Here is a 25216-nt window from a genome sequence, read left to right as displayed (position 1 = left end):
TTACTTTGATTAACAAACAAATTTGTATTTTTAGTCTTACATTATTCTTTTGCATTTTTTTCGTTTTGCAAAATAGAGAAATACCTATTTAAAATACCACAAATATAATTAAAATTGTGGCATTGAAATAGTTCAATATTCAAAAACATTCCCAGAGAAAACAAATTTTGAAATTTGTCATGTAATCCTACACTTTTGCATTTCAACACTCAACGTTTTCCCCAATTATGAATATTATTGAACTAAATAGAAAATCCGTCATTCAATTTTCATACATTCTTTAAGTTTTATTAAAAAAAAAAAAATAAAAACACTTAAACTAACTGCTTAAAATAGATACCAAATAAAATGGATTTAATTATATAATTACTTGTATTGTATGTATATTTGTTGTATGCTTATGGGTTTTCCTTGCTTGTTAATTAATGTACACTTAATGATTACATTTTAATTCGATTTAAGTTACAATTGGTTGTTTAACGTATTCAATTTACGTTACATCTCCGCATCGTCGTCTGGTATTGCCCATTCATGTTTTTTGTTTTGGTTTTATCTTGAAAATTTTCATGTAAGATTTATATATGTATTTGTTTTGCTTTTCTTTAGCCTTTTTGGTTTTTTTTTGTTTTTTTGTATGATTTGGTTAAGCGACAGAACGGACGGGTGGAGCGCCGGGCGTCAAGCAAGGGCTGCAGCGGAAAGACGTGAAGAAACCGAACCAGCAGCCTCAATTGCAGTCCAAGCAAAATCGCCACCGCCAGTTGGCATCTAAGCGATCCGCCCACACCGAACCATTGATTATTATCGTATTCAATTAACGTTTACTTGCTACGGTGCACGCTCTCAAATTAGAACTCTATTTTGCTCCATGCCTTTCAAATTAGCAAAAGGTTTTACTCATCTTGAGCTTTTTGTGTATCATACAACATATTTTTTAAATAGGAAACTTTTTCTTTTAAAACACTTTGGGTATAATTGTAATATCTTAATCTTCAGCAATATTGTATATCTACAAAGAAGTTAAAGCAATTCGAATAAATGAGTCACTAAATAAATGTTGTATGATCTTCTAGAAATAATGTTCTTTTTTCAAATATGGGGCAATTCTGTGGAACATTTGAAGGGTTCTAGCTAGCGTTTTAGCGCACAGTCACATAGCATAGTTTTAAGCTATTTGCTATGGTATATTGCATATGGTTATATGGTTATGTATGTGCTCCATGGATATGTGATACTATTTTGTTCAAAATTTGTGTAACTATTGCTAGAGTTGATTTGGGGGAGATTATGATGAATATGCTAACGCCAGACCGATCGAAGACAATTACTGAGCCGCAGATATGTCCGCTCTCACTCTCATTCTGATTCACTCACTCTCGTGTTGTTGTTTGTTTCTCTCTCTCTTCTTTTTTCTTTCATTCGCTGTCTCAGTCGAACTCGAGCCCGTTTGTCTCTCGTTCGATTTCTTTAATTTTTATTTTGTGGGTATAAAGCGCGCCTTGACCGTTTGGCCCATTGGCAGATGAAGATGTTGCTGCTGCTGCTGTTGTTGCTGCTGCTGTTGTTGTTGCTGCTGCTGTTGCGCCTGCATGTGCTGATTGATCTGTTGCTGTATGGAGAGGCCGCTGGCACTGCTGATAATATGCTGACTGTGCAACGGCTCATTGATCTCGATCTTAATTGCCGTGGCTGCCAATGCGGCTTTCTTGTTTTTGGGCGGTCGACCACCTGTTAAATGGAAAATGGAATCAAAATGTAAATCAACAAACAAATTGGTTAATAAGTAATGCATTGCTTACGCTGCCCCGTCGTGTGTTGCAACGATAGCGGCTGTCCAATCATGGCGAGCGGTTGCTGTGGCGATTGCAGTGTGATCGTCTTTTTGGAGCGCTTCGGTGGCGGCAGCTCGTGATGCGAGTGATTGGTGAGCAAATGCTTGGATAGATGCTGTCGCACCGCAAACGATTCGGCACAATTGGCCACCGGGCAGTTCAAGTAGCGACCCTCCACATGACGCTGCACATGCTTCTTGAGCAGCGACTCCTGATTAAAGCTACTGGGGCAAATGTCGCATTTGAATTTGAACTCATCGTGCATCTTCAAATGCTGATCGAGATGCGATTGTTGCAGAAATTTCTCATCGCATTTGCTGCACTCATATGGAAACGCCAGTCCATGTGTCTTCATGTGCGTATGCAGCTGCGATTGTAGCTTAAAGTTCTTCTCCGGACATCGGGGACAATAATAACCGGTGACGCCGGCATGCGCTTGCAGATGCTGATTGAGTGAGGTGACCTGTGTGAACTTCTTGCTGCACACGTTGCAGCAGTATTGCTGGACCTTGTGGTGTGACTTCATGTGATTGTTCAGATTGGTAACCTGCAACACAAAAATTATCAGTATCAATGATTCAGATTTATTAAACGACAATGTAGTATAGTGTTGCCAATTTAGTCATATTTCTGAATTTCTAAATAAAACAATTTGTTTTCATCAATTTAAAAACAACTTATGTATCAATTACTATAATGCCTGTGACTATTCTTCCAATTATAATTTACTAAATAAATTTGAATAATTTAAAAGTGCAAACGAAGTTATACTATGATAACAAAATATTAATGGCTTTAGATAACGATTTTCTTGAAGAAAACATAATGTTTTGGCGAAGAGTAAATAGAAAAAAACCCCACTTATTATTTTAGGTACATAAATTGTTGAACGTTTTCAATAAAAACTTTTTTTTATCGATATCAGTAGTTATATGAATGCTCAGCTCTTCAAGTCGTTATCAATAACGTGCAGTTGCTATCATTTTATCGATTATTTAATTATTGGGCTCTTGATCAATGCAATAAATTTTATGAAAACCTATCAAGCTTGTACCACTTGTATGATTTTTGTTTATAAGTTCGCGGGGGTTTTAAACATTTTTGAAACCTTTACCTCTAAATACAATGTTATGTTTATGATCATCTATTTACGTTTAGGCTTAATTGGCTTCTCTATCATATGAATTAATATTAGAGGCAAATAAGATTTGAATTTTAGCAGTTTGGCAACACTCATTCTCAACTAGATTGCTCGATACTCAACCTGGGCAAAGCTTCGTCCACATTCCGGCTCATTGCATACAAAGGGTCTCTCGCCCGTATGCAATCGTCGGTGATTGTTCAAATTTGTGATTTGGGTAAACGTTTTGCCGCAATCGACGCACTGATATGGTCGATCATTTGTATGTATGCGCTCGTGGTTGCGCAAATTTGCTGCCTGCGTAAAGCCTGCAAGATAAAAAATATGGATAACTTGCAATTGCCAAAAAAAATGAAACAAAAAAATACATAGTAAATACACAACAAAATATAAAGTGCAGGGATCTTTTAAACATTGAACCGATATCGATGACATGTTTAAAATATCGAAATATCGCATTTGCACTGTGTATCGACCACGCCTCCATCCTTAAAACATATACATATGTATGTATACAATATGACTGTATGCACATACATATGTTGCATATCATACCTTTGTGGCAATAGCTGCAGACAAACTTGCGCTCCGCTGAATGATTTCGTATGTGCGTCATGAGCGAGGATTTGCGCGAGAAGGTCTTGTTGCACAGCGGGCAGGAGCCCTCCTCGTTGAATATCAGATCCACCTGTGTATATTGAGAGCGGCAGAGGCAGAGGCAGCGGCAGTGGGAGCGAGACAGAAAGAGAGTTAGAGTTGCATTTTTGCGGGAGCTTTTGCGGCTTTACTAATTGCTACTATCACACTCACACACACATACACTCGCGTGGCATCAACGCACGCACGCACAATCAACTTACGCTAAACACGCTGGCGGCCAAAATTTTGTAAATTTCAATTATTCGGTGCGCAAATTCTTTGCAAAATTTTTTAAGATTTGTTTAATGGAAATGTACTTTTTTTGTGTCGTTTTTTTTTTTTTTTTTTTTTGATAAATTGTGTATTGCTGCTTATTTTTTTTTTGCGTGCCACGCACACCCACACAAAAGCGTCAACTGAAAATGAATTTTTTTCGCTTTACACAGCGCACAAAACGTCGTGCAGTCGACGTTGGCGTCGCTGTTGCTTCTGACGTTGCTATCGTTGTTGTTGTTTCTTCTGCTGCCGTCGTGAAAAGCAAAGCAAGAAAAAGGCAAGCAAACAGCGCAGATATTAATGAAAAAAAAAAAAAAAACAAAACAAAATAAAAATAAAGGAAAAAAAAAAGAAAAGGAAATAAAATATCGGCAAGGCGAATACTGAATACTCTACAATTAGCATGTGCTTCTGTTTTCCGTTGCTAAGCAATGCGAAATATTATTAATATTTAAATGTTGAATCTACAATATTGTATATAATAAATAATAAAAACTGAAAACTTAACTAGCATATTTTCATATGTAGTAATCTATGTATACAAATATTCGGTTACATATAACTTCAATGACTTGCTATGCTTTAAAATGCGCAGCACAGAAGATTAGAGCATTTGCGTCGTTGTTGTTATTGCTGCTGTTGCTGTTGCCAATATTCTCAGTGCAGCGGTGTGAAAAAGAAAGGCACAAGCAAGCTAAAGAAAAAGGAAACGAACTATGAATGTACATACATACATACATATAATAACACACACATAGTATGCATGTACATATGAGTGTAATCTGCAGTTATATACGTACATACATACATATTGTATGTATATGTACACAACAACAATAAATAAGACAACAACGAACAAGTGCAGCGCCGTCAGGAGCTGCAGTTAATCCATTTGCGTGTGTGTGTGTGTGCGTGCGTCGTTTGCCAACACTATTCGGTCGCTGTAAAATTCTATTAGTGTACGCTCTCTCTTTCACACTCTCACTTACATCTTCTGAATCGTCCTGCGATTGGAGATTCTCGGAAGAACTCGATGATTGCAATTGTTGCTGTTGCTGCTGTTGTTGTTGTTGCTGCTGCTGTTGTTGTTGTTGCTGTTGCTGTAATTGCAGAACAGCAGCAACAGCACTGCCATTTGTCAACTGTGCTGCCACCGCATCGGTGGCGTCATTTGCCGCCGTCGAGGCAGCAGCGGCAGCGGCTACTGCAACGGCCGCCACAGAAGCAGCGGCGCCTGCATCCTGCACTCCTCGCACCGTTTGATGGAAGTTTGAATTGCTCGTCAACTGTTCCGAGCAGCGCACGCACGTTGGTATGCTATAGCCGGGCACTTGGAATAACTGTAAACACAGAGAGAGAGAGAGAGAGATAAAGAGAAGCAGTGTGAGAGAGATTAAAAAATGGCAACAGATCATCAATATTTGAAACTTAAAATTGGCGTGCGCAATGTTGAAGGAAAACCAACAAAATAAAAAGAAAGTGTGTTGGTAAAAATAATCTTAAAAAAAAAAAACGAAAAGAAGAAAAAAAAGTGATACATAATAACGCTTGTTTTTCGGGACAGACTCCACACTCCCCTTCCCCCACCGTCGCCTCCTAATAATAACAAACCAAGGAGCTCTTACACTCATCACACACACACATGCACACACGAATACATACACACGTGTACCCAAAATGCCAGCACTGAACAATAACAACAACAAGTAGAAATCTACAAAGTAGGGTGCGCTCGACTTGCAGACACCCAAGACATGTTCTTCCAAACTTTTGTAATTGTTTATTGCGTATTTTTTTTAAAAGTTTTTGTCAAACGCCAGCAAGAATTGTTGATATTTAAACATTTATTTAAACATAAAATTGATCTGCCTGCGTTAAATATTAATGCTTATAGTCTGGAATATCTCAACAGACGACCCCTCTACCATATGAATGTCTCGGGTATAAATAAAAACAACAACCACACAGCGACCGAATACAGCGTTGGTTCGTTTGTTGTTTTCATTTCATGTTATTTTTTTCTTTCTCTATAGCGTTGTTATTCTTTCGTTTTTGTTTTGTTTTGCTGGCACAGTGGCGTCGTTGCGCAGGGGGCCGAAATAAAAATGTGACAAAGCAAAGCTGCGCTTACAGTAATTATTATTTTTGTCTTCTCACAAACACATATGTATGTCATACATATATGTATGTGGACGAGCTTGTATGCATATATGTATATGTGGAACTGTGTGTACATTAAAGCTTGGCTTATGCTGCGATCCTCTTCCCCACCCTATTCGGTGTGATGTGACCCCTTGCTGCGCACACCGCTGTTGTTGCTGCTGCTGCCTTTGGCGGAATTTTTGTCAATTCGTTTTTTTTTTGTGCTCTTTTGTTCAAAAGGAGTAGGAATGAAATGTAAAAATATTATTTATTTTGATTTTGTCTGTTTTTTTTTTCTCTCGTACATTTTCAAGTTAGCGGCTTGAGCAACTTTGGCTGAGTTGGCTAAAAATAAACCCAAGCAATAGTTTGTGGGTTGGAGAGAGGGAAAGGGGGCAGGGGGTCTACAAAAACACCACAAACACATTGTATGTATGTATTGAAATAAATGTATGTGTGTATACCTGTTTAGATACATTTGTGAGTGTGTGTGTATAATGTGTGCATGTGCGTGTGAGCGAGCCAAACTTTTGCCTTTTGGGGTCGACGACGAGATGTGCGCGCGCTTTTCAACCCCCACCCAACTGATGAAGACGATGCAGCAACGGCAGAACAAGAAGAAGAAATGGCAGCAGCCTCAGCAGTAGTGCAAAATCGGCGCACAAATTCAATTGTTGTGCTTTTTCCCCCGTAAAAATAAGAGACAACATACAAAAAAAAAATCAATAAAAATAGCAAAATACACAATATTTGTAGCTTGTTGCTTTGTGTTTTAATAAAGGCTTTATTTCTTCTTAAATATTAAATATTGTTTATTGGGATAAATAACTTACCGTCGCTGTCTGAAAACACAGCCTACAAATAGTGTCCATGATGCTGCTCCAGATTGACAGTGGCGGCGGGGGCAGGACAGCGTGTTCACAGCGTCTTTTAGTATTATTATTATTTTTGATATTCTTGGTGTTATTGTTTACTACGTCTCGTGCTTACTGTTGCACATGCAGCATCCGAGACGCGGTGGAAGTGCAGAAGGAAGAGGTCGAAGACACAGCGGGATTGGCGGCTAACTTTTTTTTACCGGTTACGATTTACACGCATCCAAAAAGCTTCAATTGCCTTGTGTTCTTTTTTTAACCAATGCAACAACAACACAGTACTACACACATACGCACGCACATACACACGGGCACACTGATCCGCGTTTGTTTAGTTGTTCTTGCTGCTGGCGCTGCCGTTGTTTATGTTTGCCACTTGCACTTGCTTTACCGTGTTGTTTTTGTTGTTTAATTTCTTTGCATTTTTTTTGTTTTTTTTTTTTTTATTTTGGCGTAGGGTTAAAACTGCACTTTATTTTTTTTTCTTTTTTTCATTTACCATTCACGACGAAGTTTTTGGTCCGTCGTTGTCGGTCGCGAGCGAACGAGCGTTTTTGGGGCCCCCGATGTTATTGTTTGGGTGTGTGTGTGTGTACGCGTATGTGCTGAAAAAATATTGTTTTGAATTACGCATATAGTCGTGCTGCTCTAACACATGCATGGTGGTTGCAACTTGTCAAACAGGTGCTGTCTCCCTTTGCAGAACGTACAAAATACACAATTGCCGTTGCCCAGCACTGATTTGCAGTGCGCTAAAATCATGGCGCAAAATTACAAAGTTTTAAATTCCAAATGTAAAATCGATTATTAAATTTAATTAACTAATTAAAATTATATCTAAGAAATAAAACAAATTTAAAGGAAAATTGATTCAACCATTTTAAGTCCACTTCCTGAGAAGGTTCTAGATCTATTTTGGCTGCAACATCACAACAAATGTGGCGGCAGTGGGGAGTTAAGAATGTGCTTGCTGTTTCGCTTTTTGAAGGGTACATTATTTTTGCATCACAAATTAATCAATTAATTAAATAATTAGTTGTTAAAGTGCACACATTAGATACAGTCGCTATAGATGGATAAACATCGTTGGCGCAATCGTTGTATTTAAATCGATTTTATATGTTCATATCGATGTTCTTTCAAATGATGATTCAGTATTTTTTATTTGAATAATTAATTTCGAGAATTTATACATATTATCGACCAAATAATAAAAAGACATAAGAGTATCCTTATTATAATTATAATAATTTCATTTTATTGTGCTTGAGTTTTTTTGAAAGTGGCAACGCCAGCGCAGCCATTTAACCATTCACTGGGAATGATACAATTTTAGAGTTCATGAACTGTGCTATAGATGGTGATTTACAGAGTAGTAGATGGCGCTATTTATTTGAAAATTAAATAATCTGTATTGTAACGTCTTGTTGTATCAACGAAAAATTCAATCTAGTAATCCTTGACTTCTCGGCCGAAAGCTAACATTGTACGAGTATATCGGAAAAATATTCAGTTTCTCTCCAGTCTCAGTTCGACCAGCATTAAAAATTATCAAAAACTAAATTTTTTTTATATTTTTCCAAATTTTGTACAAAAATTATTTTCGATTCCTTTTTTTAATTGTTGTAAATTAACAATGTGCTCTCCTTGTGGACCCTGCAGCCCCTGCGACCCCTGCTGTGGGCCCTTCGAGTGCTCTCCCAAGTGCTACAATGCCGCGCAATTGGAAGCCTTGCCGCAGTGTGCTCCTCGCATTCCGCCTCCTTTCCCAAGTGCATAACTGTGCAGCAGCCTCCGCGTCTCATATGCAAGAAGCGGGTTGTCTTCACAGAGAAGATCGTGCCCGAGCCCATGGTTGTCAATCGCTGCAGACAGATCACTGTGCCGAAAGTTGTGGATGCCACGCGAGTTATCAAAGTGCCAAAGCTAATTTGGGTCTCACAAATGGTTCGGGAGCCCCGTGTCATATACTATCCATCCATGATACCGGATCCCTATGTCGTCTGCTATCCGAAGCGAGTTTGCGAGCCCAGAGAAGTATGCCAATCAATACTGTGCCAACCCAAGCCACAGACCATAGACATCCCGCCGCCGCGCGAGTATTGCTGCTATCCAAATGGGCCCATCAACTACAAGCCCAGTGCCGCTTGCCCACCATGTCCAATAGGACCATGTGCTCCAGGTGGCGCATGTTGTCCACTGCCCTGCTTCTCCACCAATCAGTATCCAGTGTGCGAGACTCGTTGTGGCCCCTGTGGACCACCTTGTGGTCCCTGTGGACCCTGTGGACCTGCTGGTCCTTGTGGACCGCCACGGTGTGGACCCTGTGGGCCCTGTGGACCGGGACGCTGTGGACCATGCGCAGTACCAAACTGTGGACCTTGTGGCTTGACAATGCCATCTGGACCGTACATTCCCGCACCTTGTGGACCATGTGGAACCGGTTGTGGTCCCTTGAGCAATGGACCTTGCGGACCCTGTGGACCATGTGGACCTTGTTCGCCGCCTTGTCCATATGAGTCGCCAGAGTGTGGACCTTGTTATCCTTGTGCACCTACGCCTTGGAACACACACTGTGGACCAGTCGGCCCGTGTGGCCCCCAAGTTCCATGTGGACCCTGTGGACCTTGTTGAGCTTCTCGTAAAACTCTATTAAATTGCAAGTATGATGAGTCGGACAAATCTATTTATAATAAATAATCATTGTCATAAGTATAGAAAGTCTTTAAATTTAAATAGTCAGGATTTCACTGCTATTAAATTCCCTGTTCTCAAATTAACCTTTCATTAAAAAGGAAGCCTCCTTTTGCATCATATTCATTGAACTTATATTTTACCCTGAGTCAGGGTCAGCAAGTTATATTACTCAAGGAAGTGCACACAATAATAAAATTTACAAATACCAAATTTAATCAAACATAAAAATAATATTCTAACAAAAAATAAAAAGAAATAAAAACGAAAATTGATTCAAATACAATAGACAAATGTCCAGAAAAACATATTAAAGACCAAAAAGGCCAAGGGAAACATGAAGCGAGCGCGTCTATCAATCCAAATGGCAATCTCCTGGGGTGTTAACGTTGTCCACCCGTTATTGGCAATCTCCTCCTTGTGGTCGATCTCCTCGGCTGTGTTATTGTTGAACACACTAATATCGGGCACATCAATGCTGGGCACACTTGTTGCTGAACCAACAGAAGCAGCCGAACCCGAAGTTGGGGCAGTATTTAAAGCACTCTCCACAAAAGTGACATCCAGTTTGCGATTCGTGCTGCTGAGCATATGAAGACTGGGTCGACGACTGGGCACTGCGGGTCGAACTAAGACTTGTCCCTCCGGTATGGTTTGAATGGGCAAATTGACGGTTAGATAGTTATTGAATGGCAAATTGCCACCCAGTGAACTGGTGTCCATCGGACGTCCGCTGCCCGAGAAGGATCTGGATCTGGCGTGGCTGCGACGACGCAGCAAATGTGGCGATAGTGTGGACTTGAGGATGTGCTTGCTGTTTAGCTTCTTGATGGGAACATTGTGTTTGCGCCGCCAAATGCTGTTCACAAATGCAAACTCCACCATGCTGCCAAAGATGAAAATGGTGCAGCCCAAAAACCACACTTCCGACACCTTAATGTAACTGACCTTTGGCAGCGTTTTGCCTAGAGTGGGGAAATTCATGACACATTACATATTCGGGATTTCATATGTGTTGTGTTTCTCTAACTCACCCTGAGCCGAGGCAAGTGTGATGAATGTTAAAAGCGTGCTGGTGCCAAGTGTGATGCGTGGAGGCGCCTGATCCGCTTGCAGCCAAAACGATACCCACGAAATGGCCACAATCAACATGGATGGCAGAAAGTAATCCATCAGATAGAAGCCCACGACACGGGTTAAATGCACAGTGAAGCTCAATGAACTGTAATTGCCGGCAAAGGCGCCGTGACGCAAATCGCTGAGATCGGCATTGATGACGGTCTCATTCGACCACGATTGCTTCAGCAGAAATTCGGTAAGGTGCAGTTCGGGATCGTAAGTAATAGGACGCTTTTGTTCCCAATGCAGTACGAGTTCCGATGTGTTGTACATCCAGCTTTCGAGCACGGTGGAGCAATGTTGCTCATCAAAGGGAAATTTCTTCAGATTTAGCCAGCAATAGAGCGTGGCTTTAATGCGCGTGGAGACAATGACAGTGCCATCCGGCGATATAGATGTGAGTATATCCTTTTCCGATGTACCTGCAGAGCATACACATATGTACATCAATAGTTTGTCATGGCAAAGTGGGATGTGGGGATGTGCTTACCCAGTATACTGGAGTCGCGCTCATTGGCGAGAAATATGTGCGGCATCCAGAGCGAGTCGCGCAGCTGTTGCTCACCGAGTATGGGTTGCAAACGTTTAGGCGACACATGACGAAAATTGAGACGAGGATCCAGATAGCGCATCTGCAGCAGCGCAAAGATCTTGAACTGCAGATCGTGTGCCTCCAGATTCTGCATGAAATATATGTACGCACGCATATACACGTCCACGGGCAAACGTGATCCATCCTGGGTGTAGGTTAGCGGTCGCTCCAATCGATCGTAGCGACAGCCGTGTGTGAGGCGATCGAGCAACTGCGTCTGCGACAGACTGTCGCCATTGTCCAGTGTCGGACAATCATCGATGAGTGCTGCGGTGTGCACTGTGCGGCACCACACACTGTTTAATAATATTGCAATAATTAATGACCACATTGCGAAATCTAATGATGAAAAAACAGAACAAACAAAGAAAAAACACGTAATTAAAAAATGAGTTTGCAAAATGCAGACATCAGGCGGCGACTAACTATAACGGTTAAAAAAGCGCCCACTAGGGATGGGTTGAAAGGGTTGGCGCGATCGTTTATTTTTATCGATTTTGCGTGGCATATATCGATGTTTTTCGAAAGATATATTATTTAGTATATTTTATTTAAACATTTTATGGAACGAACAATTTAACGTAAAAAATCCAAATAATAATATTATTTTAATTATTATTATTTTTCTTTTTAATACATGTGCATAATAAAATATAAATATGAACAGATGATAATAAATTTATGGATTTCAAAAGTATATGCCAGATTCTCGTAAGCTTAGTTTTTAATATTTTTAAATGTGAAAATGTTCCTCTATTTATAAATTTGTTTGTAATAACACCGGATAAATGTAAAAATTATTCATTGCTTTTAAATATGCAAGGTTTTTATAATTAAGATTATTTTTAAATTAATTTTTTTAAAGTTATTCTTGAAAAAAACGAGCTAAAGCAATTTAATATTTTTAATCGATTGTTGCATCTCCAATTATGAATGTCAAATGTTCATATGAGGTGGCAACGCTTTGTATGAAACAGCTGTTTTTCGCTGACATGTGGCAGCTTCAAATTTAACATAACTGGCCGCACTCTTTCTAAACTTTAGAATCTAAAGTGCCAGCCGAAACACTAATCCATTCACTGCGAATGACACTTATTTTAGCTTTATAAACTGTGCAATAGATGGCGCTTGTAGAATAGTATTATGCCACATTTAGATGGCGCTATTAATTTGAAAATGAAATAATAACCACCACGGTTGCCATTCCAAAAAAATGTTGTGTACCAAAATTTTGAAAAAATGTACCAATTTTAGCAAAAATGTACCACATTTTTTTTTCGGTATTTTTTAATACTATATTTTGTTAACGTTTTTTTTTTTTAATTATCTTTTATTATTTCATATTTAATTTTTTTAGTATAGTATTAACTATAAAAAAGAAAACAAAAACAGAAATTTCATTTAATCAATTATACTTTTCAAACATAAAGAAAAGAAAAACAGAATTTTCACTTGAATAATAATAAATCAAATTTTAAAATATTTTAGTTAATTGTTAAAAATGAACAGTCTTTTGTAGACCAAACATAGTGAAGGTCTTTACAATCAATCAATTCCTTGCAATACATTATGTTCTTTAGTGTCTTCGATTCAAATTTATTTGGCAATTTAGTTTTCATTACCGAAATTTTTAAAAACTTTCGCTCTGCAGCACCAGAGTTGTGTGGCAACGAAATCAAGTTGTTTATGAATTCTATTAAGCTCCTGAATAGCGGTCGTCAACACCGTTTTTTTACTTTCAATGTCTGTCCAAAATTTACGTATATCTTTTTTTTCCCTGATTTAAAGAAAGTCGGAGTTGGTTCCATTGGGATATTATATCATTAGGATCACCATTGTATAAATTTTCAAAGGTTTTCATTAGAAAGCAAGTTAGAAGGCAAGTTCTTCTTCACTTAGAAATTTGGCTGAATCACAAATTGTGATTCACAATCTATAACTGTTTACGTAGTGGTGGACATTACATTGGCGCATACATATTTTCTCAATTAACACTGTATGCGTTACTTTTCAGTGCTAGTCATGGTTAAATTTCTAACTGATACAAAATTTATATCTGGTGGATCTGGTGGTGGTGTTTGGTACATTTTTGCTCCAAATTTTTTGGGTACAAAACATTTTTTTGGAATGGCGACCGTGCCTATGTGTGCTTTGAAAATTCGGAAGGATATGCCCGAGATATTGCTTGTTTTCGAAAAAACGCCCTTGTTGCACCCTCAAAGTATGGAGAACAATTTTCAACTTTGGAAAGGATTTTGAAAATGAAGTTAGCATAAGTGAGTAATAACTTCAACTGTATGTTGTAGTGTTATCAATTCTTAATCCGTCAATAGTTGTCTTTTTCTGCATTTTCCGCACAACTGGCGCAATTCCCATATTTTTTTTCAAATAACCTAATAGCGATTTGTGCTCTGCAGGAAATAGAGAGAAGGACCGTCTGAATCAATGTTTTGTGAATAACTTCCATTTTTTTGATCCTAGCACATTCGGGCTAGGATTTATATTATGTCTACCAAGAATGAGGTCTTTTTCTCTAAAATTGCTCAAAATATACAATTTTTTCAAAATTTTGAGGCCGGAAGGGGCGGGGAAAAATTGTAATGGGCGTGTCGAATTCTGAAACGTAAGTACATATTGGTGTAAAAATTTGATAATACTAATAATAATACTACTACTCCACACATTTTTCTTGGTCAATAGAATATCATAGACGCACTTGGACAGAACATAGTATATAAGATACATATTCGCGCGCGATTCGCTCGCGATTCGCCTGCGATCCGCGTGCGATCCGCTTGCGATCCGCCTGCGATCCGCGTGTGATCCGCGTGCAAACCGCTTGCGATCCGCGTGCGATCCGCGTGCGATCCGCTTGCGATCCGCGTGCGATCCGCCTGCGATCCGCCTTCGATCCGCGTGCGATCCGCTTGCGATCCGCGTGCGATCCGCCTGCGATCCGCTTGCGATCCGCTTGCGATCCGCTTGCGATCCGCCTGCGATCCGCGTGCGATCCGCTTGCGATCCGCGTGCGATCCGCTTGCGATCCGCCTGCGATCCGCTTGCGATCCGCCTGCGATCCGCTTGCGATCCGCCTGCGATCCGCGTGCGATCCGCCTGCGATCCGCTTGCGATCCGCGTGCGATCCGCGTGTGATCCGCGCGCGATTCGCTCGCGATTCGCCTGCGATCCGCGTGCGATCCGCTTGCGATCCGCGTGCGATCCGCTTGCGATCCGCTTGCGATCCGCGTGCGATCCGCTTGCGATCCGCGTGCGATCCGCGTGCGATCCGCGTGCGATCCGCCTGCGATCCGCGTGCGATCCGCCTGCGATCCGCTTGCGATCCGCGTGCGATCCGCGTGTGATCCGCGCGCGATTCGCTCGCGATTCGCCTGCGATCCGCGTGCGATCCGCTTGCGATCCGCGTGCGATCCGCTTGCGATCCGCCTGCGATCCGCGTGTGATCCGCGTGCGATCCGCGTGCGATCCGCCTGCGATCCGCCTTCGATCCGCGTGCGATCCGCGTGCGATCCGCCTGCGATCCGCTTGCGATCCGCGTGCGATCCGCTTGCGATCCGCGTGCGATCCGCTTGCGATCCGCCTGCGATCCGCGTGCGATCCGCTTGCGATCCGCCTACGATCCGCGTGTGATCCGCTTGCGATCCGCGTGCGATCCGCTTGCGATCCGCCTTCGATCCGCGTGCGATCCGCGTGCGATCCGCGATTGAAGAATTATTAAATAACTAATAATACTTCAATTATAATATTCAAATATTTTAAAAATATAACATAACATAACATAAATCGCGGGGCGAATCGCAGGCTCCGCGATTTATTCTTTTTTTTATTTATTAATTTAGTTTAAATAATTTTTTAATTATTCAAAATATTTTAAAAACATAACATAAGTTGTGTTTTCAAACATTTTCTTCAAGCAACTTAAAATAAGGGACATTTTTCTTGGTCAATAGAATAGTATTATTTAATAATACTTCAATTATAATATTCAAATATTTTAAAAATATAACATAACATAACATAAATCGCGGGGCGGATTCGTCCGCGATTCATTCGCGCGCGATTCGCCAGCGATTCGCCTGCAGGTTAGTTATTTAATAATACTTCGCTCGCGATTTATTTGTAGTATGTGCATGTATCGAGGGTACACTGTACCAATAACTAAACAGCAACACTGAGTTGTATTGTATAGATAAACAAACTCAAGTGGACGTGAAATACGATCACCCACTTCTGCTGCACGCTGGGACAGCATTCGAGCTAAGTCAGCATTCCCATGCTGACCACTTACAATATACATATATACATATGTATATGCCCATAAGACTCTCTCTCCAGATCATAGTATATAAGATACATATTCGCGCGCGATTCGCTCGCGATTCGCCTGCGATCCGCCTGCGATCCGCCTGCGGTCCGGACATGGCGGACATGGCGGACACAGCGGACATAGCGGACATGACGGACATGGCGGACATGGCGGACATGGCGGACATGGCGGACATGGCGGACATGACGGACATGGCGGACACAGCGGACGTGGCGGACATGGCGGACATGACGGACATGACGGACATGACGGACATGACGGACATGGCGGACATGGCGGACATGGCGGACACAGCGGACGTGGCGGACATAGCGGACATGGCGGACATGGCGGACATGGCGGACATGACGGACATGGCGGACACAGCGGACGTGGCGGACATAGCGGACATGGCGGACATGGCGGACATGACGGACATGGCGGACACAGCGGACGTGGCGGACATAGCGGACATGACGGACATGGCGGACGTGGCGGACATGACGGACATGACGGACATGGCGGACATGACGGACATGGCGGACATGGCGTACATGACGGACATGGCGGACATGGCGGACATGGCGGACACAGCGGACGTGGCGGACACAGCGGACGTGGCGGACATGGCGGACGTGACGGACATGGCGGACATGACGGACATGGCGGACATGACGGACATGGCGGACATGGCGGACATGACGGACATGGCGGACATGGCGGACATGGCGGACATGACGGACATGGCGGACATGACGGACATGGCGGACATGGCGGACATGACGGACATGGCGGACATGACGGACATGACGGACATGGCGGACATGGCGGACATGGCGGACATGGCGGACATGGCGGACATGGCGGACATGGCGGACATAGCGGACATGGCGGACATGACGGACATGACGGACATGGCGGACATGGCGGACATGACGGACATGGCGGACATGACGGACATGGCGGACATGGCGGACACAGCGGACATGGCGGACATGACGGACATGGCGGACACAGCGGACATGACGGACATGGCGGACACAGCGGACATGACGGACATGGCGGACACAGCGGACATGGCGGACATGGCGGACATTCAAACATTTTCTTCAAGCAACTTTAAATAAGGGACATTTTTCTTGGTCAATAGAATATCATAGACGCACTTGGACAGAACATAGTATATAAGATACATATTCGCGCGCGATTCGCCTGCGATCCGCCTGCGATCCGCGTGTGATCCGCGTGCGATCCGCCTGCGATCCGCGTGCGATCCGCCTGCGATCCGCTTGCGATCCGCGTGCGATCCGCCTGCGATCCGCGTGTGATCCGCGCGCGATCCGCGTGCGATCCGCCTGCGATCCGCGTGTGATCCGCGTGCGATCCGCGTGCGATGCGCCTGCGATCCGCGTGCGATCCGCCTGCGATCCGCTTGCGATCCGCGTGTGATCCGCGTGCGATCCGCCTTCGATCCGCGTGCGATCCGCGATTGAAGAATTATTAAATAACTAATAATACTTCAATTATTTCATTTTCATCATTTCATCATTTCTCGCGATTCGCCTGCGATCCGCCTGCGGTCCGGACATGGCGGACATGGCGGACACAGCGGACATGACGGACATGGCGGACATGGCGGACGTGGCGGACATAGCGGACATGGCGGACATGGCGGACATGGCGGACATGGCGGACATGGCGGACACAGCGGACGTGGCGGACATAGCGGACATGGCGGACATGACGGACATGGCGGACATGGCGGACATGGCGGACATGACGGACATGGCGGACATGACGGACATGGCGGACATGGCGGACATGACGGACATGACGGACATGGCGGACATGGCGGACATGACGGACATGGCGGACATGACGGACATGACGGACATGGCGGACATGACATAGCGGACATGGCGGACATGACGGACATGACGGACATGGCGGACATGACGGACATGGCGGACAGACCAGACTGACTAACAAAAATTACAAATGTTGAGATCTTAGATGACCACACATTTTGATGATCTTGATCGATAGAGTTCGTCCTTTCGATCCTATGTGTGCTTTGCAAATTCGGAAGGATATGATCGAGATATTGCTTGTTTTCGAAAAAACGCCCTTGTTGCACCCTCAAAGTATGGTATAAAAATAATATTTCATTGGCGCCAAATTTAAAATTTGAAAGCAAACGAGAAATAGCGTGTCTACTAACTTTTGAAAATAACGAACGAAACAAGACAGACCGGACATAGCGGACATAGCGGACAGACAAAAATTACAAATGCTGAGATCTTAGATGACCCCACATTTTGTTGATCTTGGTCGATAGAGTTCGTATGTGCACGGTTGCCACTTTTGGTACAAATGTACCAAAACTGGTACATTTTTTATGCGTTGGAACATTGGATCACTTTTTTAAAATTTTGGTAAATTGGTAAATCACAATTTGTGAATCACAATTTGGGAAATACAAAAAATCTTTCGTGAAAAATGTTTGGTACATTTTTGCTAAAATTGGTAAATTTTTTCCAAATTTTGGTACAAAAAGTTTTTTAGGAATACCAACCGTGATTGTAACGTCTTTCCAGCTTGTTGTACCAACAAAAAATGTAATCTAGTAATCCTTGACTTCTCGGCCGAGAGCTAACATTGTGCGAGTATCTCGGAAAAATATTCAGTTTCTCTCCAGTCTCAGTTCGACCAGCATTAAAAATTATCAAAAACTAAATTTTTTTTATATTTTTCCAAATTTTGTACAAAAATTATTTCGATTCCTTTTTTTAATTGTTGTAAATTAACAATGTGCTCCCCTTGTGGACCCTGCAGCCCCTGCGACCCCTGCTGTGGGCCCTTCGAGTGCTCTCCCAAGTGCTACAATGCCGCGCAATTGGAAGCCTTGCCGCAGTGTGCTCCTCGCATTCCGCCTCCTTTCCCCAAGTGCATAACTGTGCAGCAGCCTCCGCGTCTCATATGCAAGAAGCGGGTTGTCTTCACAGAGAAGATCGTGCCCGAGCCCATGGTTGTCAATCGCTGCAGACAGATCACTGTGCCGAAAGTTGTGGATGCCACGCGAGTTATCAAAGTGCCAAAGCTAATTTGGGTCTCACAAATGGTTCGGGAGCCCCGTGTCATATACTATCCATCCATGATACCGGATCCCTATGTCGTCTGCTATCCGAAGCGAGTTTGCGAGCCCAGAGAAGTATGCCAATCAATACTGTGCCAACCCAAGCCACAGACCATAGACATCCCGCCGCCGCGCGAGTATTGCTGCTATCCAAATGGGCCCATCAACTACAAGCCCAGTGCCGCTTGCCCACCATGTCCAATAGGACCATGTGCTCCAGGTGGCGCATGTTGTCCACTGCCCTGCTTCTCCACCAATCAGTATCCAGTGTGCGAGACTCGTTGTGGCCCCTGTGGACCACCTTGTGGTCCCTGTGGACCCTGTGGACCTGCTGGTCCTTGTGGGCCGCCACGGTGTGGACCCTGTGGGCCCTGTGGACCCTGTGGACCGGGACGCTGTGGACCATGCGCAGTACCAAACTGTGGACCTTGTGGCTTGACAATGCCATCTGGACCGTACATTCCCGCACCTTGTGGACCATGTGGAACCGGTTGTGGTCCCTTGAGCAATGGACCTTGCGGACCCTGTGGACCATGTGGACCTTGTTCGCCGCCTTGTCCATATGAGTCGCCAGAGTGTGGACCTTGTTATCCTTGTGCACCTACGCCTTGGAACACACACTGTGGACCAGTCGGCCCGTGTGGCCCCCAAGTTCCATGTGGACCCTGTGGACCTTGTTGAGCTTCTCGTTAAACTCTTATTAAATTGCAAGTATGATGAGTCGGACAAAACTATTTATAATAAACAGTCACTGTCATAAGTACATAAAGTCTTTAAATTCGAATAGTCAACATAGTTTTGCAACAAGGTTCATATGGTAGCTGAATTAGTTTTTAAGTCGAGATTGGACCGACAGCCTACATGAAATTCAGATTTCAAGATTTAAATATGCGTGTTTATAGAATCGGGAGATTCATCAATATCACGATCAGAACATATACTTGAGAATTTTCTTCAGGAACTGTCCTAAAAGTCCTAAAATTATCATCTAAATTATCCGCTTGATCCGTCTTATAAATCCTCGAAAATATAACATAAATATTTTCAGCAACATATTTTGCAAAAAGTTAAGCAAACCTTCTATTGAAAGAATCTTACTGCTTACTTGATATAGAAACCAGAGGCCTTTAAATTAAAAGCAAATTTTGTTAAGACCCTGATTGATAACTTTATTGAAATTCTCTATAAGATATTATATCTTATCTGTGTGAATTCTCTTCCTGAAAGTGAGTAGCACTTCGATGGTTTTCTAATATTCTAATTTGACTATTTGATCCGTATTGTCTAACTCTTTGACTAAAATATTAAACCCTGTTGATTTTTATAAATCCATCGATTTCAGACCCAAAATAATGTCGCAGAGATGACTATTCTTGTGATGAATGACGCTCAGAAAATTTCTCTGAACGTACTAATTAGTCCAGACAAGAGTAATACTTGCTTGCCTTATGTAGCTTGCACTCACTTTTCTTGTTTCCTCGTCATCTTTTTGGGTTTTCCGACTGGGACACATTACATCGTCATCTACACTTTCCTCATAAGTGGCACAAATCTTGATGGAAAACTGTACCATGGTTTTAATTCGAGACCCATTTATCGATGAAAATGATTGGCAGTCTCGTACATCCGATTCGCTGCATTTTTCCAACGCTTCCTTTTTGTTTTTATCAGAAATTTTGCAGTTTCCTTTGGTTGCCTAAATGACATGCTACATTTACGACGAGGCAAGTTGAAAGATGGATTGCTGGTATATTTTAGAACCTTTCGTCATGTGCTGCTCATCCACATTTTCGCTCAATAAAACAAACACCCCTAAGAACCCTAAAGCCTTCATGGCAATACCGCAAGGAAGGCGTTTGCAAATATTGAGCTATTGGCGTCGATTTTAGATTTCGATCAAAATTTGTTCAAAAGACAAAAATATTTTGATGGCCATATCTTGTGAGTTTGCAATAAATACTGCAAAATTTCAAGCCAAATATACATTGTATTCCATGTCATCAACAATACACAACATTTTAATACATGGAGCACAGATAATAGAATCTTCTGTAGAGCCTGTCGTCTGCCTGGGAGAAAGCGCATAACAAGGCGCTTCGCAAAATATGGGCGGTAAGTGTAGTGTCATAGGATAACTCCGTTGTTTTGATTATTGTTGGGTTTATATTTAGAAGGAGCAGCTGAGGTGGCGCTCCAACGATCAAAATGTCTCTGTTCTTTTACAATATTTTTCAGTCTGAGTAAGGCTAAGTCTCGTAGCTGCGCTGCCGCAGGCGGCGGCAGAGAGATGGCTATGTACTTATGTATAAATTAATATAATAATATACGTTGTTATGCACTCTCAAGTGGAGGCGCGAGGGGTATGCATATGCTGACCGTTTGTTACGATTATGCTGACACTCGCACTTTCTATGTGCGGGCTAAGCCATAACGATCGGTTCATATTTCGGCCACTTAGGGTTTATGACCGGGCTTTGGATTATGTAAACACTGCAACAAAGTGTTACAGTGCGCACCCTTTAAGTACTCTCGGTACAGTGGGTATTCAATATATGTGAATACTACAGTAGGCGTGGCCAGATCAAACTGAAAGTTTGTATATATATATATATATGTATAATGATCTTACTATCAAATGTGCCAAATTACAGCGCTCTAGACAATTATGAAGAGAACAGAATATCTCTTCATAATTGTCTAGAGCGCATTTGATAGTAAGATCATTATACATATATATATATAGATATATATACAAACTACTTAAGAAAATCTACATAGAGTGTTCGTGTCTTCTTTCCAGGGCTACTCAGTTGTGCTGATTGCACAGCAAAGAATGCCCAAAGGTGGGAGGCAAGTTTCTTCTAGTTTTTTAATAGAATCTGAATATTCATTCTTACGCAGTATGAAGAAGGAAAAAAATGGTCAACGGTAAATTTTGAATATGGCCGCTGTGACTCAAACCAAGTGCCCAAAATGTAAAAAACTTTAATCGCTAAATTATCTAAGACTGCCACAGCCATTAAGTTTTATTCCTACTTGATCAAGTCCCGTTGTTTTGCTTCTACAGGAAAAAAAAAATGGGTAGACAAATGATGAAATACATAGATAACACCAGTTGTGAAATGCATTTTCCTTTTCCGAGCGTCCGTTTTATTCGGCTCAGCGATTAAGACTGACCGAATAGCTCAAAATTATATTTTTGGCAGCACAATGTCGTAACAGAGATGAGAGAGTATAAAGAGAGCATCATTAACATCACGAGTGAGTTGTTAGAATAGTTGATAGAGCGTAAAGTGATTCTATGTATGTATATATGTGTAGGCACTCAAATATTGGCAATGCAAATTGCATTTTTATACCTGTTACCCATAGGGTGGGAGGGTATTATAACTTTGTGCCGGCAGCAAATGTATGTAACAGCTAGAAGGAGGCATCTCCGACCCTATAAAGTATATATATTATTGATCAGCATCAACAGCCGAGACGATCTAGTCATGTCCGATCCATCTGTCTGTCCGTCTGTCCGTATGAACACCTAGATCTCAGAGACTATAAGAGATAGAGCTATAATTTTTTTTCGACAGCACTTGTTATGTTTGCACGCAGATCAAGTTTGTTTAAAATTTTTGCCACGCCCCCTTCCGCCATATAAAAAAAATCACTTTGAAAACTATTTCAATAGTTATGACAATGATTTATTATAAATAGTTTCGTCCGACTCATCATACTTGTAATTTAATAAGAGTTTTACGAGAAGCTCAACAAGGTCCACAGGGTCCACATGGAACTTGGGGGCCACACGGGCCGACTGGTCCACAGTGTGTGTTCCAAGGCGTAGGTGCACAAGGATAACAAGGTCCACACTCTGGCGACTCATATGGACAAGGCGGCGAACAAGGTCCACATGGTCCACAGGGTCCGCAAGGTCCATTGCTCAAGGGACCACAACCGGTTCCACATGGTCCACAAGGTGCGGGAATGTACGGTCCAGATGGCATTGTCAAGCCACAAGGTCCACAGTTTGGTACTGCGCATGGTCCACAGCGTCCCGGTCCACAGGGTCCACAGGGCCCACAGGGTCCACACCGTGGCGGCCCACAAGGACCAGCAGGTCCACAGGGTCCACAGGGACCACAAGGTGGTCCACAGGGGCCACAACGAGTCTCGCACACTGGATACTGATTGGTGGAGAAGCAGGGCAGTGGACAACATGCGCCACCTGGAGCACATGGTCCTATTGGACATGGTGGGCAAGCGGCACTGGGCTTGTAGTTGATGGGCCCATTTGGATAGCAGCAATACTCGCGCGGCGGCGGGATGTCTATGGTCTGTGGCTTGGGTTGGCACAGTATTGATTGGCATACTTCTCTGGGCTCGCAAACTCGCTTCGGATAGCAGACGACATAGGGATCCGGTATCATGGATGGATAGTATATGACACGGGGCTCCCGAACCATTTGTGAGACCCAAATTAGCTTTGGCACTTTGATAACTCGCGTGGCATCCACAACTTTCGGCACAGTGATCTGTCTGCAGCGATTGACAACCATGGGCTCGGGCACGATCTTCTCTGTGAAGACAACCCGCTTCTTGCATATGAGACGCGGAGGCTGCTGCACAGTTATGCACTTGGGGAAAGGAGGCGGAATGCGAGGAGCACACTGCGGCAAGGCTTCCAATTGCGCGGCATTGTAGCACTTGGGAGAGCACTCGAAGGGCCCACAGCAGGGGTCGCAGGGGCTGCAGGGTCCACAAGGAGAGCACATTGTTAATTTTTAGCCCGAAATAAAGAAAGTGAAGCGTAAAATTTTGTAGATTTAAAATTTTGTATTTTTTTTTTTATAACTTTTAGATGTTGCTCGAATGGAGACTAATGCGAGACTGAATGTGTTTCGAGAGATTGCCATAATGTTTGTTCTCTAAACAATGCAGAGCATACTATGTTATATTATATATTATCTTTTCAATTTGGAAATTCTAGATAGTAGTAGGCAATGATCATAAAAATGTGTGCAAAGTTATGCAAATCACAATACTGATTATTATAAACCATTCTGCATCAATCATTTTATGATTTTAATCGCTTACCTATTTATAATTTAGAGAATAAAGTTGTTTTGCATTCTGGGCACTTGTTTTGTAAAGTAAAAAGTAAAGTAAAAAGTAAATCAAGTATATCTATAAGATTTTGATATTATTAGAGATATAATGGATCGCTAATTCAACCATTCAGTTTTAAGGTTAAATTGATTTATTTGTAAGTAAACAATTTGTCGCCCAACTAGTTAAATATTGTATTAACTTATTAAAGATTTGTACGTCTGTATAACTGAAATAAGTTGATTAATCCTGCTCATGCTTCGAGCAATCACAACGACGATAACACTAACGAAATACTTACTGCGAGAGTCCAAGAAAACAATTTAATTTAAAGTTTTCTTGTTATGAGAGAGTGCAACAAATGCACAGAAGTCTTGACTGCATTTGTCGGCGTCCATGCGGTAAGCGTAAGAAGGGATTTCGGGGGGGACATGGGGCAATGGGGAATGAGCATGGCAAACGACATACAACATGCAATTTGTTATCTCAAGTATGCAAAAATATGAAAGTTTATTTAAAAGTTGCGTCGCTGCGCTGCGCTGAGCTGAGCTGTGCTGTACTTTGCTTTGCTTTGGTGGGCAGTAAACGCCGCCACGGACGCTGGATAATAATTGTGTCGCCTTCGCGCCAAATGCAAACGGGCGCAAAAGCCACATAGAAATATAAGTACATATAAACATTGGGGCACGCTTTGAGCCACTGGCAAATAATTCATGTTAGCAGGAGACAATTTATTACTTTTACAATATAACTTGGCAAATTGCTATATAAATTCTCAAAAGCAAGAAAGAGACAGAAACAGAAAGAGGGAGAGAGAGAGAGACGGAGAGAGCGAGCGACAGTAATATAATAATAAGGCAACTTTTTCGAGTTAAGCGAGTTCGACTTCAAAATACCCAATGCACAATCTAAATATATGTATATAAGAATAAAAATTATTGTCAGTAATTATCATAGAATCAAGATTAATCATTATTTTATTAAATTGAATTAAATAAAAGTGTAAAGTGTAAAGTGTAAATGTTCACCAAGTTAATACACAAACTTTGCGATTTTATATTCTACATGAGGTACAGAAGCGTAATCTAACTTAGTAAAAACTGAAAAGTAATATATTTAATGTAATGTATTTAATGTAATGTATTTAATGTAAAATGTAAAACAGCCAGAAGAAGTTACATATTCCAAAACAGATTCAACATATAGTCAGCTTTATTTGCCCACCTGCCCGACACCTAAATATCATATAAGAGACCATGCAAAATAGAGCAAATATTTTTGTTCCAGCTTCCCATAGAGTAGAAGGGTATTATAACTTTGTGCCGGCAGGAAATGTATGTCACAGG

The 25216-nt window shown here is 42.1% G+C and overlaps 5 protein-coding genes across 6 annotated transcripts; 2 read left to right on the top strand and 3 right to left on the bottom strand.

The window, feature by feature from the left end:
• Window positions 1-582: 582 nt before the first annotated feature.
• Window positions 583-7484, bottom strand: LOC117573228 (zinc finger protein 239). Of its 2 annotated transcripts, XM_034256281.2 has the most exons (6): window positions 6864-7484; window positions 4878-5228; window positions 3529-3661; window positions 3097-3281; window positions 1800-2379; window positions 583-1728 (listed from the first exon to the last, which is right to left on the bottom strand). In XM_034256281.2, the coding sequence occupies exons 1-6, from the start codon at window positions 6900-6902 to the stop codon at window positions 1475-1477; spliced, it is 1542 nt and encodes a 513-aa protein (XP_034112172.1). In that variant the 5' UTR covers window positions 6903-7484; the 3' UTR covers window positions 583-1474. The 2 variants fall into 2 exon arrangements, with proteins under 2 accessions (XP_034112172.1, XP_034112179.1); XM_034256288.2 differs by lacking the exons at window positions 4878-5228; window positions 6864-7484 and adding an exon at window positions 3834-3986.
• Window positions 7485-8415: 931 nt separating this feature from the next.
• On the top strand, window positions 8416-9617 carry LOC117574451 (DBF4-type zinc finger-containing protein 2 homolog). Its single transcript, XM_034258292.2, is given in 2 exon segments — window positions 8416-8674; window positions 8677-9617. Coding segments are annotated over 2 exon segments (996 nt in total). The 5' UTR covers window positions 8416-8541; the 3' UTR covers window positions 9540-9617.
• Window positions 9618-9739: 122 nt separating this feature from the next.
• On the bottom strand, window positions 9740-11748 carry LOC117574429 (pH-sensitive chloride channel 2). Its single transcript, XM_034258270.2, has 3 exons — window positions 11209-11748; window positions 10634-11140; window positions 9740-10564 (listed from the first exon to the last, which is right to left on the bottom strand). Exons 1-3 carry the CDS (start codon window positions 11639-11641, stop codon window positions 9876-9878), a joined length of 1629 nt encoding a protein of 542 aa, XP_034114161.1. The 5' UTR covers window positions 11642-11748; the 3' UTR covers window positions 9740-9875.
• A 6668-nt stretch (window positions 11749-18416) lies between these two features.
• LOC117574440 (DBF4-type zinc finger-containing protein 2 homolog) lies at window positions 18417-19539 on the top strand. The gene has a single exon (XM_034258281.2). The coding sequence runs from the start codon at window positions 18444-18446 to the stop codon at window positions 19449-19451; it is 1008 nt and encodes a 335-aa protein (XP_034114172.1). The 5' UTR covers window positions 18417-18443; the 3' UTR covers window positions 19452-19539.
• Window positions 19540-22443: 2904 nt separating this feature from the next.
• LOC117577876 (DBF4-type zinc finger-containing protein 2 homolog) lies at window positions 22444-23647 on the bottom strand. Its single transcript, XM_034262834.2, has one exon. It carries the CDS (start codon window positions 23534-23536, stop codon window positions 22529-22531), a length of 1008 nt encoding a protein of 335 aa, XP_034118725.1. The 5' UTR covers window positions 23537-23647; the 3' UTR covers window positions 22444-22528.
• Window positions 23648-25216: the final 1569 nt, after the last annotated feature.

This window comes from Drosophila albomicans, chromosome X (assembly GCF_009650485.2).
Source record: "Drosophila albomicans strain 15112-1751.03 chromosome X, ASM965048v2, whole genome shotgun sequence".
Lineage (NCBI taxonomy): Eukaryota > Metazoa > Arthropoda > Insecta > Diptera > Drosophilidae > Drosophila > Drosophila albomicans.
The sequence above is the reverse complement of the archived record's forward strand: the minus strand, read 5'-3'. Positions and strand labels throughout refer to the sequence as shown.